The sequence below is a fragment of the Molossus molossus genome, unplaced genomic scaffold (genome assembly GCF_014108415.1).
Source record: "Molossus molossus isolate mMolMol1 unplaced genomic scaffold, mMolMol1.p scaffold_m16_p_15, whole genome shotgun sequence".
NCBI classification, from domain to species: Eukaryota; Metazoa; Chordata; class Mammalia; order Chiroptera; family Molossidae; genus Molossus; species Molossus molossus.
The window spans coordinates 74,513,281-74,530,777 of NW_023425350.1; the positions used below are offsets into that span (position 1 = coordinate 74,513,281).

General features: G+C 40.2%; 1 protein-coding gene across 3 annotated transcripts in view; it reads left to right on the forward strand.

The window, feature by feature from the left end:
- The window catches only part of TMEM131 (transmembrane protein 131), a 266,720-nt gene that overhangs the window by 229,990 nt on the left and 19,233 nt on the right, over window positions 1-17,497 (forward strand). For all 3 annotated transcript variants that reach the window (XM_036262183.1, XM_036262185.1, XM_036262184.1), the window contains 2 exons: window positions 10,734-10,858; window positions 11,061-11,210. In XM_036262183.1, coding sequence (XP_036118076.1) covers window positions 10,734-10,858; window positions 11,061-11,210 — 275 coding nt within the window. The remainder of the gene's footprint in view (window positions 1-10,733; window positions 10,859-11,060; window positions 11,211-17,497) is intronic.

The following is a 17,497-nucleotide window of genomic DNA, read 5'->3' on the forward strand; positions in this document are numbered from 1 at the left end:
AAGAGAGAAATCATTACCAAAAAACAAACAAACAATTTAAGCAGTGCACTCTAAGTTATTTTTTAGAGAAATCATTACCAAAAAACAAACAAACAATTTAAGCAGTGCACTCTAAGTTATTTTTTAGAGAAATCATTACCAAAAAAACAAACAAACAATTTAAGCAGTGCACTCTAAGTTATTTTTTAATTGTCTTTGTAACTGGAGAAATTCATATGCAACCTTAGTCTTCTATCTCCTTTCTCTAATCTCTTAACTCACAGGTCTTGTTTTGTGTTTTTCTGAATTTAAGGATAAAAATAAAAGCAATGCCCTGGTCGGGTAGCTCACTTGGTTGGAGCATCATCCTGTACACCAAAAGGTTGTGGGTTTGATTCCTGGTCAGAGCACATACCTAGGTTGCAGGTTCGATCCCCACTCAAAGCATGTACTGAACAGTGTTTCTCTCTCAAATCAACATCCTTGGGTGAGGATAGAAAAATATAAATGTTTAAGTATTGAGAGTCAGAATTCATTAGTACACCAATCAAATATGGAGTTAAGCACATAGAGACTTTTTTTAATAACCAATAATGTAGCCTCTCTGAATAGAGCAATTCCCTGTCTACACTGAATTAGGATAGGACATGCCTTGCACTGTTGTTCAAGTACTATTACCGCTGGTCCTAGCACTAGTGATACTTGAAATGCATGTCACGTAACATGAGGTACTTTTAAAAAAAAAAAAGTGCTATCAGTATGTAACTATATGATTCCACATATCTGAAGGAAATATAGGGTGTGGCATCAGTAGGTTTACAGTTCATATGAAAAATAATACAATAATGAGTAAATAATACAAGAATAAGGCTACAGGTACACCTGGCCCTGCCACACCAGTGGTCTCTGCTGCACCCTCAACAGCCCATACACAATAACTGCATCTCCATGAGGGCTGTACTCCATAACCCCACTGCCAGAGCTAAGCAGCACCCAGCAGCCTCACCCACTCCTGACATGCACACCCAAGCCAAACCCCCATCAGAACCGCACAACCCATCCACATCCCTGCCACACTCAGGTTCCTGAGCAGTGCCTCTGGCAACACACGGACATGAGCAGCCAGCCATCAGTCCTCTGGGACCCGCAGCAGATAAGCAACTCTCGCCCCAACAGCCTCGCACCAACCCAGAGCTGCTGACCCCACAGGCCCCACCACAGCCAAGAGCCGCCAGCCCCCACTGCTGATGCTGAGAGCTGCCACTGAGAGCCACCTGTCCCACCGCTGTCACTGCCAAGAGCCACCAGCACCCCCGGATGAGCAGATTGGATCCATGATCCAGCCCTGCCACAACCCAACGCCCTGGAATGCACTCATCTGCTTGCGTGACCCAATGTGTCTCACCTGGCCCCAAACTACCAGACTGCTCAAATGGGGAGACAACTCCCAAATGAAAAAAAAGGAGGAATCACCAGAAAAGGAACTAAATTAAATGGAGGCAGTCTTTCAGGTGAAGAATCCAAAGTAACGATTTTAAGGGTGCTCAAACAACTTAGAATTACAAACAACTTAATGAAAATTATGAAGAACTCAGTGGAAATTACATCAGCATGAAAAAAAAAAAAATAGGTAGAAGCTATGAATAAAAATCAAGTGGAAATGAAGACTGACATAGCTGAAATAGAGACCACCCTGGAAGGATTCAGTTGTAGATTAGAAGACGCTGAGGACCAAATCAGCAAATTAGAAGACAAGGTAGAAAAAATAACCCAATTAAAACAGCAAATGGGAAAGAAAAAAAATTAAAAAGCAGGAGGAGAGTTTAAGGGAGCTTTGTACAGCATGAAACGTAACACATCATGGGGTACAAGAAGAAGAATCAGATCAGGGAATAAAGAACCTGTTTGAAGAAATGACAGAAAAGTTCCCTAACCTGGTGAAGGAAGAAGTCACACAAGTCCAGGAAACACAGTCCCAATCAAGAGGAATCTATAAAGACCACTCACCTGGACACATCATAATTAAAATGGCAAACGTTAAAGTCAAAGAAAGACTTCTGCCCTGGCCAGTTTGGCTCAGCGGTTAGAGCGTCGGCCTGTGGTCCTGAGAGACCGGGGTTCGGTTCCCGCTAGGGGCATGTGCCTCGGTTGCAGTTTGTCCCCGGCCCTGGTTGGTCGTGAGGGTGACAGCCACTCGATGTGTTCCTTTCACATCGATGTTTCTCTCTCTCTTTGTTCCTCTCTCTCCCTCCCACTCTACCTGAACAAAAAAAATGGAAAAATGTCCTCCGGTGAGGATAAAAAAAAAAGACTCCTAAAGGCAGAAAGAAACAGAAATCTACAAGGGGGCTTCAATTAGACTGTCAGCTAGTTTCTCAATAGAAACACTGCAGGCCAGAAAGCAGTGTCATGAAGTATACAAAAATAATGAAAGGCATGGTACTGAATCCAAGACTACTCTATCCAGCAAAACTATCATTCAAAATTGAAGATGAAATAAAGAGCTTCACAGACAAAACAGCAACAAAAAACACAATGCTAAAGGAGTTTATTTACCACCAAACCATCATTGCAAGAAATGCTAAAGGGACTATTAGAAGAATAGGAAACAGAGAGGGAGGAATATAGGCATAAAAAATACAAATGGCAACAAGTAAGTACCTATCAATAATAACTTTAAATATAAATAGCTTAAATACTCTTATCAAAAGTCGTAGAGCAGCTGATTGGATATGGTCTTGTAGACCATATATATGCTGTCTACATGAGACCCATCTCAGAACAGAGACTCACCCAGGATGAAAATGAAGAGATGGAAAAAAAGTTCCATGCAAATGCAAACAGAAAAAAGGCTAGGGTAGCAGTACTCATATCTGATAAAATAGACATCAAAATTAAGGCCATAACAAGAGACAAAGATAGTCACTACATAATATTAAAGGTATCAGGCAGCAAGAGGATAAAGCCCTATAAACATATGTGCACCCAATATAGGAGCACAAAAATATATTTAAAAAAATGCTGGAGGACTTTATCAGGAAGACTGACAGCAATACAATCATGGTAGGGGGCTTTAATACCCTACTGATACCACTGGATATATCTTACAGACAAAGAATCAACAGGGAAACAGAGACCCTAAATGACACACTAGATCGGGTGGATTTAATTTATAGTTACAGAAAATTTTACCCCAACACTGCGGAATATACATTCTTCTCAAGTGCACATGGGACATTCTCAAAGATAAACCACATGTTAGGACACAAACTAAGTCTTTAAAAGTTTGAGAAGATTCAAATCATATCAGGTATCTTTTCAGATCACAGTGGCTTGTAACTAGAAATCAATTACAATAAAAACAATCATTCAAACACATGAAGGCTAAATAGCATGTTATTAAACAATGAATGGGTTACCAATGAAACCAAGGAAAGAAATAAAAAACTTCTTGGAAACAAATGAAAACACAACAACACAAAATCTATGGGAGATAGCAAAAGCAGTTCTGAGAGTGAAGTTCATACCATTACAGGCCTACCTCAAGAAACAAAAATTTCTAACTAACCCTACAACATAAAGAATCAGAAAGAGAACAAAGAAAAACCTGGAGTAAGTAGAAGAAAGGAAATAAAAAAAGGTCAGAGCAGAAATAAATGACAGAGACTTAAAAAAAAAAAAAGAAATACAAAAGATCAATGAAACCAAGAGCTGGTTCTTTAAAAAGATAAACAAAATTTGATGAACTTTTAGCCCAACTCACCAAGAAACAGAGAGGACCTAAATATCAGAAACAAAATAAGTGAAGTAACAACTGACACCACAGAAAAACAAAGGATTGTAAGAAAATTTTGTGAACAATTATATGCCAACAAATTGTACAACCTAGGCAAAATGGACAAATTTCTAGAATTACACAAGCTTCCAAAATTCAACCAGGAAGAGTCAGAAAACCTGAACAAACAAATAACTAAGGAAATTGAAGGCAATAATCAATAAACTCCCAGCAAACAAAAACCCTGGTCTAGGCAACTTCACATTGCAGTTTTACCAAACATTCAAAGAAGAACTAACACCCATTTTTCCCAAACTATTCCAGAAAATCTAAGAAGAAGGAAGACTTCTAAACTCTTTTTATGATGTCAGCATAATCCTAATTCCAAACCACATAAGACACTACAAAGAAAAAAAATTGCAGACCAATATTCCTGATGAATATTGATGCCAAAATCCTCAACAGAATATTAGCAAATAGAGCCCAGCCGGTGTGGCTCAGTGGTTGAGCATCAATCCATGCACCAAGAGGTTACCGGTTAGATTTCCTTTCAGGGCACATGTCCAGATTGTGGGCCCAGTTCCCACTGGGGGTTATGCAGGAGGCGGCCAATTGATGTTCTCATCAATGTTTCTATGTGTATCTACTCTCTCTCTAAAAATTGATAACGACAAAATATTTTTTTAAATATATTAGCAAATAGAATTCAGCAATATATTAAAACAATTATTCACCACGATCAAGTAGGATTTATTTCAGGGATTCAAGGCTGCTACACCATTCACAAAACAATAAATGTGATACACCACACAAACAGAATGAAAGATAAAAATCATATCATATCAGTTGATACAGAAAAAGCATTTGAAAATCTGTCACCCACTTTTTATAAAACTTGGCAAAATGGGAACAGAGGCATTATACCTCAACATGATAAAGGCCATATATGAAAAACCTATAGCCAACATCATACTTGACAGCAAACACTTAAAGAATTTCCCTTAAGAACAGGAACAAGACAAAGATGTCCACTTTCACCACTCTTATTCAACATAGTACTGGAAGTCTTAGCCACAGTGACCAGAGAAAAAACACATCCAAATTGGAAAGGAAGGAGTGAAACTGTCATTATTTGCAGATGCCATGATGTAAAACATAGAAAACCCTGAAGACTCTACCAAAACTCTGCTAGATTTAAAATGAATTCAGCAAAGTAATGAGATACAAAATAAACGTCCAGAAATCAATGGCATTTTTTGAACACTCAGAAAGGGAAACTTAAGAAACAATTCCATTTACCATTGCAACAAGAAAATTAAGATACCTAGGAATAAACTTAACCAAGGAGCTAAAAGACTTGTTTTCAGAAAACTACAGGACATTGAAAAAAGAAATAGAGGAAGATACAAATTAGTGGAAGTATATGCTATTATGGATTGGAAGAATCAACATCATTAAAATGTCCATACTACCCAAAGCAATCTATAGATTCAGTGCAGTCCCTATTAATATACCATTGGCATAAACATTTCACAGATCTAGAACAAAAACTCCAAAAGTTTATATGGAACCAAAAAAGACCCCAAATAGCCACAGAAGTCTTGAAAAAGAAGAACAACATTGTAAAGATCACAATACCAGATACCAGTTTATACTACAAAGCATTGAAATCAAAACAGCCTGGTACTGGCACAAGAATAGGCATGTAGATCAAGGAACAGAACAGATTGTCCCCGGCCCTGGTTGGTCGTGCGGGTGGCAGCCACTCGATGTGTCCCTTCACGTCGATGTTTCTCTCTCTCTCTCCCTTCCTCTCTCTCCCTCCCACTCTATCTGTACAAAAAATGGAAAAGATCCTCGGGTGAGGATTAAAAAAAAAAAAAAAGGAACAGAACAGAGAACCCAGAAATTGACCCAAGGCATTATGTTCAATTACTATATGACACTGGAGCCAAGAGCATAAATGGTGTCAAGTCAATAAATGGTGTTAGGGAAATTGGACAGGTACATGCAGAAAAATGTAACTAGACCACCAAGTTAAACCATACATGAGCATAAACTCAAAATGGATAAAAGACTTAAATATAAGTTGTAAAACCATAAAAATCCTAGAAGAAAATGTAGGCAGCATAATCTCAAGACACATCACGTAGCAGTTTTCACTGATACATCGCCTAGGGCAAGAGAAACAAGTGAAAAAATAAAGAAATGCAAGTACATCAAACTGAAAAGCTTCTGCACAGCAAAAGAAACCAGCATCAAATTGAAAAGGCTGCCCTGGCCAGTTTGGCTCAGTGATGATTAGAGCATTTCCCTGCAGACCAAAGGGTCACGGGTTTGATTCCTGTCAGTTGCAGTTTAGTCCCCAGCCCTGGTCAGGGTCATGTGGGACGCAACCAATCGATGTCTGTCTCTCTCTGTCTCTCTCTCCCCTTCTCCCTCCCCCTCTATGTGAAGATAAATGGAAAAATATCCTCAAGTGAGGATTTAAAAAAACAAAAAGAAAAGGCAACTCACTGTATGGGAGAACATATTTGCCAATGATACATTGGAAAAGGGGTTAAATTCCAAATTATATAAAGAACTCTATACAACTCCTCAAAAGGAAGACAAACAATCCAATAAAAAAAAAAAAATGGGCGGAGGACCTGAATAGACACTTCTCCAAAGAGGACTTACAAATGGCCAAGAGACATGAAAAAAATGCTCAACGTCACTAATCATCAGAGAGATGCAAATTAAAACAACTATGAGGTATCACCTCATACTTGCCAGAAAAGCATCCATCAACAAGTCATCAAACAAGTGCTGACAAGGACGTGGAGAAGGGGACTAGTACACTGCTGGTGGGAATGCAGACTAGTGCAGCCACATGGAAAACAATATGATGTTACCTCAGAAAATTAAAAATGGAACTGCTATTTGCTCCAGTGATCCCACTTCTAGGAATATATCCTAAGGAGCATGATAACACCAATCAGAATATATGCACCCCTTTGTTCATAGCAGCAATCAGAGAAGGACAAGTATCACGTGATCTCACTTATTTGTGGAATATAATAAACAAAATAAGCTGAAAACAAAATAGATCCAGAGACATGGAAGTAGAGAATAGATTGACATACCTCAGAGGGAAGGGAGGTGGGAGGTGTGGGGAGAGATTAAACCAAAGAATTTATATGCATAACCAATGGACACACAACAGAGTGGTGAAGGTATGTGGGGACCAAAGGATGGAGAATGGGTCAACAAGGGAAAAAAGGAGGACATCTTTAATACTTTAATAAAAGATAATTAAAAGAAAAAGAATTAGCAAGCTTAAAATGTCTTTTATTTTTTTTAATTTTTGTTACAGATGTTTCTCCTTTTTTATCCCATTGACACCCTACTCCCCATCCCCGGCTTTGTTCGTGTCCATTGGTTATGTGTACATGCATATAAGTTCTGTGGTTTATCTCTTCCCTCTCCCGACCACCCCCTCTTCTGAGAGTTGTCAGTCTATACCCTACTTCCACGTCTCTGGGTCTACCCTATTCCTCAGTAAAATGTCTTTTATATCATTACTCTCATACTGACCAAGATGGCGAGGCTAAGAGTCCTGGCCAAGTTTGCTCCGTATTTTCACCAAATGAGGAAGAGCCACCACATGTTACATATGCAAACCACATGTTTTAGTTTTATGGTGTGTTTAGGTCAAAAGCTTTTTTCTATACATTATATCATTGTCTTTTCACTGGAAATATTTTTTAAATGCATTGTACAAGTAAAGTTTTAATGAAATAATAATACTAGAATAAACTGTTTCACATACTCACAACTGTAAATCTACTTTTTGCTCCATCCCATATACATATTTTTTAAAGAGATATCATTAAAAGACATATACTATTACTTTCTTTTGGAAGCATTATCTGATTGGGAATAAATGTTTATTTTCTATATTAGCCAAAAAGCTAGTCTTCTAATATTAAATTTGTAGATTTAGTTGACATTTGCTTAATCAAAAATTAGTCTTTAAATATTTTCAGTATTATGAGACCAGGTAATAACGTTAACACATTTTTAAAAAATTAATAAGTAAATATTTTCAGTATTATAGGAATATTAAAGTTATATCATCTCTAGGCCAGAAGACCCAAATCCTTGAATGCTGAAGCATTTGCATTCCTCTAAGTAGAGATGCCAGGGAGGAAAGTTAGGACTTCTAGAGAACCAGGAAAGGCCGAGAGAAACCCTGCATTAAGACACCAGCTTTCTGTTGACCCTTTTGTTTTCTAATTGTTTATAAACATTTTATATTTATGAAACAAATGTAATCTAAACTTAGCACAATGTTTACTAGAATAATTGTACTCTCTCATAATGTGCTCAAAGCACACTCATCTCAGGGTCTTTTGCTCCACATTCCACACGCCTGTCTCCAGACCTGTCATCACAGGGAAGCCCTAACCTTGCCCTCAGCTTCCTGCCTCCCTGCATGGGGCCTGCACCATGTATTACATGAGTCTAAATAAAGTCTGGCATCTGAAACACCTTTATAGTTTTCCCTTTTAGAAAGAATTGCTTACATTAAATGTATTCAGAAGCCTTAAAAAAGGTTTCTTAGTAGAGATCATTTGGCTTCACTTAGGAAAGTATGTATGAATCAGCAAAAAGAAAATAGTTGTCTGGCACTTTTTGTCCTATAAAGAAAAGAAACATTTGCCCTGGCTGAAGTGGTTCAGTGGTTAGAGCATTAGCCCGTGCACTGAGGGTTGAGGGTTTGATTCTCAGTCAAGGGCTCATATCTGGGTTGCAGGTTTGATGCCCAGCCCTGGTCAGGGCACATGAAGGAGGCAACCAATCATGTATTTCTCTCATATTGATATATTTCTCTCTCTCTCCCCTTCTCTACCCACTCCACTTTCTCCTAAAATCAGTATAAAATATGTCCTCAGGTAAGGAGTAACAAACAAATTTAATTTTACAGTGGCACAGAGTTAAGCTTTGTATAAATGGACAGCCCTCACTCCCCACATTAATAAACCACTTACTTAAAAATAACTCACACCTATCCACCTCTACTACCACCGCCAGAGGACTGGGTGGGTGTCTGTGTCAAAGGAGCCTTTGTTTTTGTTTTTTTAAGCTGAAGTTTGTTTTTTAATCCTCACCCAAGGATGTTATTCCATTTATCTTCAGATAGAATGGGAGGGAGGGTGGGAGAGAGAGAGACAGACAGACAGACAGACAGACATCGATGTGAGAGAGACTCATCGATTGGTTGCCTCCCACAACAGCTCCAACCAGGACCAGGGGCACACCACAACCGAGGTACATGCCCTTGGCCGGAATCAAACCTGGGACTCTTTGGTCCGTGGGCTGATGCTCTTAACCGCTGAGCCAAACTGGCCAGAGCAGATGAAGTTTTTAAATAACTCAGTCAGAAGTGGAAGAAGGACCGAACATTTATAAAACTGTAGTATTAATAGTCTTACCCATACATGGTGAATTTTTTCATGTCTGTTATTCTTCCTAAAATTCTTTTTTGGATTAACCAATTAGAACCTTTGGAATTTTGGCTACCCATTTTACTAATTTCAAATATAATATCTATTTGTGATAGAAAATTTGTGAAATATAGAGTACAAATGAGTGAAAGTAAAATGACCTTTGACCTAGTACCTTATAAAAGGTTGGTAAATAGCCTTCATTAAAATGTTTATATTTGCTTATGAAATCATACCTTATTCTGTCATCTACTTTGGGGGGAAGGAGTGGACTGAGTGTGCTATTGGGCCTGAAAGTTGAAACCATTCAGACCTTTGAAATCTGGTATGGATCAGTGGCCTTCTGGGAGGAAGACTCTGGGGTGACAACGGAAGGAAGACAATGTGCATGAAGATCCTGAAGGAGGGGGACAGGAAGTGCATTGAGGTGGAAAATGTTAGAGACACATCCATTTTAGACTGTCCAGGTCAGGCTTTCAATGAAAAGCAAGCTGTGAGCTCAGCCTTGAACTGACTTGTGGCCATCACCAGGAGTGTGGTGGAGGCTACTCATGATGCTTAGAAGAATTCTCATAAGTGACCCCTGGGCTCTGTGAGCTGTGCCCTTCCTGGACCAGGTTAGCTTGGCTCTTGCAGCTTGATGTTGGGTATTACAGGAGTGCTTTGTGAAGAATGTGTTTGTGGCCCATGTAGTCCCATTGCTCACACGCTGGTTTATATGGACCTTCTACCCAGTCCATTTCTCCTAGAGATTGCTTCTTGCCCATCAGAGTTTGATGTGTTTTTTTTTTTCAGGTTGTGGAAACAAAATAGCCTATCGTGCTTCCCATTTTGCCTTGGCTGACAGGAAGTTCAGAGCTGATTAATTATCCTAGTTACAGGTGCTTATGATGTTAAGCTTACAGCTAAACCTTTTAGAAACCATATAAACTAAATAAATAGGTAAAAATAGTATTTAAATTTTTGCCTAGGGTTAACCCTGAATTCAAGAATAAAGAAGAAAATTCATCTCTTTTCAGTAGGCAAATACCACAGTCCTGCTTCTCTGCAGTGGGCTCTGGAGTTTTATAGATAGCCCAGGAACTCAGCCTGGTTCATTCCATAGTGCCTCCAACAAAAACATCTTTGAAGTTCTGAACAGTAGAACCTTGATCTTTCTGAATCTCCATATTTAGGAACTCCACTGGTACGGTAGCTGTAGGAGAGACTCAACAACCCCAAAACAGCACGTTCCTGCTAATGGTTTGGCACGTTACCTGGGGCAGGTGCTCTGACTATTCATTGTCAGCACTCAGCGTGCAAAGGAGGTGTCTACAGGTGCTGAGCTGTGTCCTGGGCAACCTCAGCCTCGGGGGCAGATAGTGTAGAGCAGTCAGTGACTTCTCTGCTCCACTACAAAGGGACAAACTTGAATTTTCCCTTGTACTTGCCTTTCAGTTGCTTAGAGCTGCCGTACCAAACTTGAATTTTCCCTTGTACTTGCCTTTCAGTTGCTTAGAGCTGCCGTACCCTCCCCCATTGGAAAGTAAACAACGGAGGAACCTCCCAACCAAGATTCCTCTTCCAACTGCATTGACAAGCGGCTCCAAATCACGGAATTCCCAGAAAACAAAAGGTATTTTCCTGTTGGTCATACAGATACTTCCATGGTTGGTTATATTAATTGTTAGTTGTAAATTACCAGTGATTAGTTAGTAGTTGGTAGTCATGTAAAAGGCTACGATTGTGTTCTTGTCCTAATTAGAAGGGTTATTGAGGTAGACCTGAACGAAAGGACTTACTGTCCATTCACAACTTCTTTTCTCTTTTCTTTGCAGGTACAAATAAGTTAGTGGATAACAGGCCATCTGCCCTAGTAAAATTCCTCCCAAATAGTCAAGAACTAGGCAACACCAGTAGCTCAGAGGGTGAAAAAGACTCTCCACCACCGGAGTGGGATTCTGTGCCAGTTCACAAACCCGGCAGCTGTAAGTATGGGAACTTGGAAATCACTCTGGGCATGACAACTCAGCAGGAACATCCTGCTTTTTCTTTTTAATTCTCACCCAAGGATATAGTTTTATTGATTCTCAAAGGAAGAGAGAGAAACATCAACTGGTTGCCTCCCATACACACAGCAATGAGGGATCAAACCCAAAGCCTTTTGATGCACAGGTTGACGCTCGAACCAACTGAACCAGCTGGCCAGGGTGGATATTGCTTTAAAAGGAGTCCCAGTGTCTGGTTTGCTGGAGCCAGCTTGTGCTAGCCAGCAAAAGCCTGTTGTTAAATAGTCTGCCAGTTGTTAAACTGTTGTAGGTTAATTGATCATGGTGAGAGTGTTGCAAGAGAAAATGGGTTCTTGTGGTGTGACAAAAGAATTTTAAGGGACACACACGTGGGAATCCCCTATCCATTCCCTTTCCTGGATCTTTAAGCATAGTGGCAAGGTTTATTGGGGTGAAAAGGAATAATATAACGTCAAGAATGTAGAAGGCAGACAGGCTCTAGTAAGCAGATGCCCCAAGGTCTTCCTAATCTTTCATATATTTTCTTGGTTTCGGGAACCACAGCTGTCTTTCAAACAATCCAGCCTGTTTCCTAGGTTTTTCCTGGGCTGTGCTGGGCCCTCCCCTATCCAGTCCCTTTCCTGGATCTTACAGGGTTTCGTGCCCTTATTCTGTCCCTTTTCTCAGATCTCCTCCAGCTAGATTCCTCCCCCTTTATGGCTGTCATTTTGGGTTCTACTGCACGTGCCTCAGCAGAGGAATCTACCCCTACTGCCTCTCCCTTCCCCTAGTAACAGTGGGTTGTTCTCCAGGAAGATTGGAAACCTAGACTTTCCTGCTTGCTTGGGAATTAAGTCTTTTTGAAGGATGCTGCTGTCTGCTGGGGAGTCTGGGAAGCTGTAGCGTCCTAGTTAATCAGGCTTAATGTCTGATTTCATTTGCTCCCTTTCTTTGTTAATAACTAACTACCTACTGTAATAAGAATGTGTACACCAGAGAAATAGCAAATGAATTCATATCAGATCTTTTGTTTCCCAGAAGCTGGTGCACCAGCCCATTGTTCGAAATGGGAAGACTTGTTTGAATTAGGGAATCATTCCAAAAAACTGCTTCTTTATGAGAGCATTAACTCCATGTTTCCCTTTTTTTATATACATAATATATTTTTACAAACTTGAGACTTTTTTTTAAATTGATATCTGGGAGAGAGAGAGAAAAATCAATGATAGAAACTCGATCAGCTGCCTCCTGCACACCCTCTACCGGGGATCAAGCCCACAACCCAGGCATGTGTCCTGCCAGGAATCGAACTGGCAACCTTTTGGTGCATGGGATGACGCTCAATCTACTGAGCCACACCGGTCAGGGCAACTCCACATTTATTTACCTGTCTTGTTTCTCATACAGTTACGGTGTAATCATTTTCTAAAAATTCAGTTTCCTCTCAACTTGACCCATATCCTTTACATAAACAGCCTATTCTGAAGGTTTCATTATTTTCCTCACTAGCTTTTTTACCTTGTTCTCAGATTTCGTCTGCAGTCAACCATGACAGCAGACCAGTTTACTAAAATAAGGTGGAGGTTCTCGCCTGGAATAGAAGACAACGGAGATGAGCACACAGAGGGGCCTGAAAGCAGAATTTAGGGTAAAGAGAGGGCCAGTCTTAGGACTGACTTGTCTGCACTCACTGCAGTGTTAGCGTAAACTCCCACTTGGCTTGTTTGCACCTAAGGTAAAATCAAGGTTTAGCAATAAGATTGTTTAAAGTGAAGGGGTTTAAATGAAGACTGGGTGATTGAAGCCTCTGTCATTTGGATGAAGGCTAAGGACTTGGAATTCAGGTGAGGAGTACAGGTGTGGACAGTTCACAAGGGGAGAGGTTACTTCTGGTGGTGTTGGAGGTCAGAAAATATGTCATATAAGAGGTGGCTAGAGAGGGTCAGGACAATTGTACAAATACTGAATGACTCTCGGTGAAGATGTGGTCTAGCTGGTGTGGCTCAGTGGTTGAGCATCGACTCATGTACCAAGAGGTCACCAGTTCGATTCCCAGTCAGGACACATGCCCACGTTGTGGGCCCAGTCTCCAGTGGGGAGCATGCAGGAGGTGGCCAGTCGATGTTCTCTCTCATCAATGTTTCTATCTCTCTCTTCCTCTCTTTCTCTCTAAAAAGTCATAAAGGGGGGGAAAAATGTGGTATCAGATAGACACACTGTACTTCCAGGGAGGGCAGGAGGGTGGAGAGATCTGAGCAGGAGATGGTGTTTGAGATGGTCCCTGAGCATGGGCATGAGGTCAGCAACATAGCACAGGAGGGAAGAGATTAACCATGTGGTCAAGGGTGAGAGTGGGTGGGATCGACATAAGGACAGTGGCTAAGGTGCTAGCACCATTGGGGAGGGTTAGGGAGAGCGCCTGGGGCAGGCACAAGGTGGCACTGAAACTGGCACATGGATAGCTTGGGCTTCAAAGAGAAGGGTGCTTTGTTTGGTGGTGCCCTAAACCCTAGGGGTCTGGGGAGAAGCATCAAATGCAGGAGAGAAAGTAGAACCATCATGAGAGTAAGCTTCAGAAAAAGTGAGGAGGAAGAGAGACCCCTCACAGGAAATCAGAGTAGAGCAGACTGTCCTCTCTGTACCACAGGATTTGTGTGGGGCATAAAAGGCCAACCAGAAGGGCGAAAGGCAAAAGGATCAAGCTGGGCAGAGCTGTTTTGGACAAAGAAGAGAAACGAGGGTAATGGGGTTATGCAGTTGTGCCAGTATAACTGAAGGCTGTAACTGGTCAGCCTCAGACTGGGAGCCCATGGAGACTGAATTCACAGAGGCCAGAGCACTTTCCTTACACTTCTTTGTATCACCGTCACTAGACCAGCACCAGCGTACACGTGGTAGATGCAATATGGTATCTCTCTCTCTTCTTATATATATATTTTTAAATTCTCACCCTAGGATACTTTTTCCATTTATCTTCAGTCAGAGTGGGAGGGAGAGGGGGAGAGAGAGAGAGAAACGTCCATGTGAGAGAGACACCGGTTGCCTCCTACAGGACCCCAACCAGGGCCAGGGACCGAACCACAACCAAAGTACATGCTCTTAACCGGAATCAAACCCGTGACTCTTTGATCCTGGGGCGATGCTCTAACTGCTGAGCAAGACCGGCCAGGGCTCTTTACTCTTATCTTTAACATTTTTTTTACAATATATATATATTTTTTTCAATTGCAGTTGACATACAGTATTATATTAGTTTCAGGTGTGATTAGACATTTTCATTAACTTAAGTAATCACCCCAATAAGTCTAGTACTCCTCTAATAGTTATTACAATATTATTGACTATATTTCCCATACTGTACTTTACGTCTTCATGTAAATTATATTTATAACTGCAAATTTGTACATGTTAGACCTTTCTCGCCCATTCCCCAAATCCTCTCCCATCTGTCAACCATCATCAGTTCGTTCTGGGTGTTATCAGTTTGTTTTGTTTGTTCATTTTGTTTTTTAGATTCCACGTATAAGTGAAACCATATACTATATTTCTCTCTCTGACTTACTTCACTTAGCATAATACCTTCTAGGTCCATCCATGTTGTCACAAATAGCAAGATTTCATTGTTGTTGTTGTTTTTTTGTTTTGTTTTTTTCTTTTTCTTTTTTCTTTTTTTTTATTTTATGAATTTTTATTTATTTTTTTTGTTACAGATATTTTACCTTTTTACCCCATTGGCACCCCCCCACCCCACCCCCCCTCCACCCCATCCCCGGCTTAGTTGTCCATGTCCATTGGTCATGCATACATGCATATAAGTTCTGTGGTTTATCTCTTCCCACCCCCCCCACCCCCCATCCCCTCTTCTGAGGGATGTCAGTCTGTGCCCTACTTCCATGTGTCTGGGTCTACTGTATTCCTCAGACTGTTATGTTCATTATGTTCCGTATACGTATAAGTGAGATCATGTGGTATTTGTCTTTTTCTGCTTGGCTTCTTTCACTTAGGATAATACTTTCCAGGTCCCTCCATGTCGTCTCAAAGGATAAGAGATCTTTCTTTCTTACCGCTGCATAGTACTCCATTGTGTACTGCATGTACCACAGCTTTTTTATCCATTCGTCTACTGGTGGACACTTGGGCTGTTTCCAGATCTTAGCTATTGTAAATAGTGCTGCCACAAACATGGAGGTACATATATTCTTTCTGATTGGTGTTTCAGGCTTCTTAGGGTATATTCCCAGCAGTGGGATCACTGGGTCAAATGGGAGTTCAATTTTTAATTTTTTGAGGTAGCACCATATTGTTTTCCATAGCGGCTGCACCAGTCTGCATTCCCACCAGCAGTCTATTAGAGTCCCCTTTTCTCCACACCCTCGCCAACACTTGTTGTTTGATGATTTGTTGATGGCGGCCATTCTGACAGGTGTGAGGTGATACCTCATTGTTGTTTTAATTTGCATCTCTCTGATGATTAGTGATGTTGAGCATTTCTTCATATGTCTCTTGGCCATTTGTATGTCCTGTTTGGAGAGGTGTCTATTCAGCTCCTCTGCCCATTTTTTAATTGGGTTCTTTGTCTTCCTTTTGTGCAGTTGTATGAGCACTCTATATATATTGGAGATTAACCCCTTATCTGATACATCATTGGCAATGATGTTCTCCCATACAGTGGGTTGCCTTTCCATTTTGATGATTGTTTCTTTTGCTGTGCAGAAGCTTTTTAGTTTGATGTAGTCCCATGTGTTTATTTTCTCCGTTATTTCTGTTGCCTTAGGTGATGTATCAGTGAAAATTCTGCTCCGTATGATGTCCGAAATTTTGTTGCCTACATTTTCTTCTAGAATTTTTATGGATTCACGGGTCACATTTAAGTCTTTTATCCATTTTGAGTTTATTTTTGTGTATGGTGTAAGTTGATGGTCTAGTTCCATTTTTTTGCATGTAGCTGTCCAATTTTCCCAACACCATTTATTAAAGAGGCTGTCTTTACTCCACTGTATGCTCTTGCCACCTTTGTCAAATATTAATTGAGCGTATTGCCTTGGGTCCATTTCTGGGTTTTCAGTTCTGTTCCACTGGTCTATATGCCTGTTCTTATGCCAGTACCAGGCTGTTTTGGTTACAGTCGCTTTGTAGTATAACCTGATATCGGGTATTGTGATCCCACCTACTTTGTTCTTCTTTTTCAAGATTGCTGTGGCTATTCGGGGTCTTTTTTGGTTCCATATGAACTTTTGAAGTATTTGTTCTAGTTCTATGAAATATGTCGTTGGTATTTTGATGGGGATTGCATTGAATCTATAGATTGCTTTGGGTAGTATGGACATTTTAATGATGTTAATTCTTCCAATCCATGAACAGGGTATGTGCTTCCACTTTTTTATATCTTCCTCTATTTCTTTTTTCAATGACCTGTAGTTTTCTGCAAATAGGTCCTTTACTTCTTTGGTTAAGTTTATTCGTAGGTATCGTAATTTTTTTGGAGCGATGGTAAATCGGATTGTTTTTTCAGTTTCTCTTTCTGTGAGTTCATCATTGATGTACAAGAATGCCGTCGATTTCTTGACGTTAATTTTGTATCCTGCTACTTTGCCAAATTCATTTATTAAGTCTAATAGATTTTTGATGGAGTCTTTAGGGTTTTCTATGTACAATATCATGTCATCTGCAAATAATGACAGTTTCACTTCTTCCTTTCCAATTTGGATCCCTTTTATTTTTTCTTCATGTCTGATTGCTGTGGCTAAGACTTCCAGTACAATGTTAAATAAGAGTGGCGAAAGTGGACATCCCTGTCTTGTTCCTGTTCTTAATGGAAATGTTTTTAGTTTCTGTCCATTGAGTTTGATGTTGGCTGTAGGTCTTTCATATATGGCCTTTATTATGTCGAGATATGATCCCTCTATTCCTACATTGCTGAGCGTTTTTATCAGAAATGGATGCTGGATTTTGTCGAATGCTTTTTCAGCATCAATTGATATGATCATGTGGTTTTTATTCTTCATTTTGTTTATGTGGTGTATCACGTTTATTGATTTGCGAATATTGTACCAGCCTTGCATCCCTGGAATGAATCCCACTTGGTCATGGTGAATAATTTTTTTGATGCATTTCTGGATCCGATTTGCTAATATTTTGTTCAGGATTTTGGCGTCTATGTTCATCAGGGATATTGGCCTGTAGTTTTCTTTCTTCGTAGTGTCTTTTTCTGGTTTTGGAATTAGAATTATGCTGGCCTCATAGAACGTGTTTGGAAGTCTTCCTTC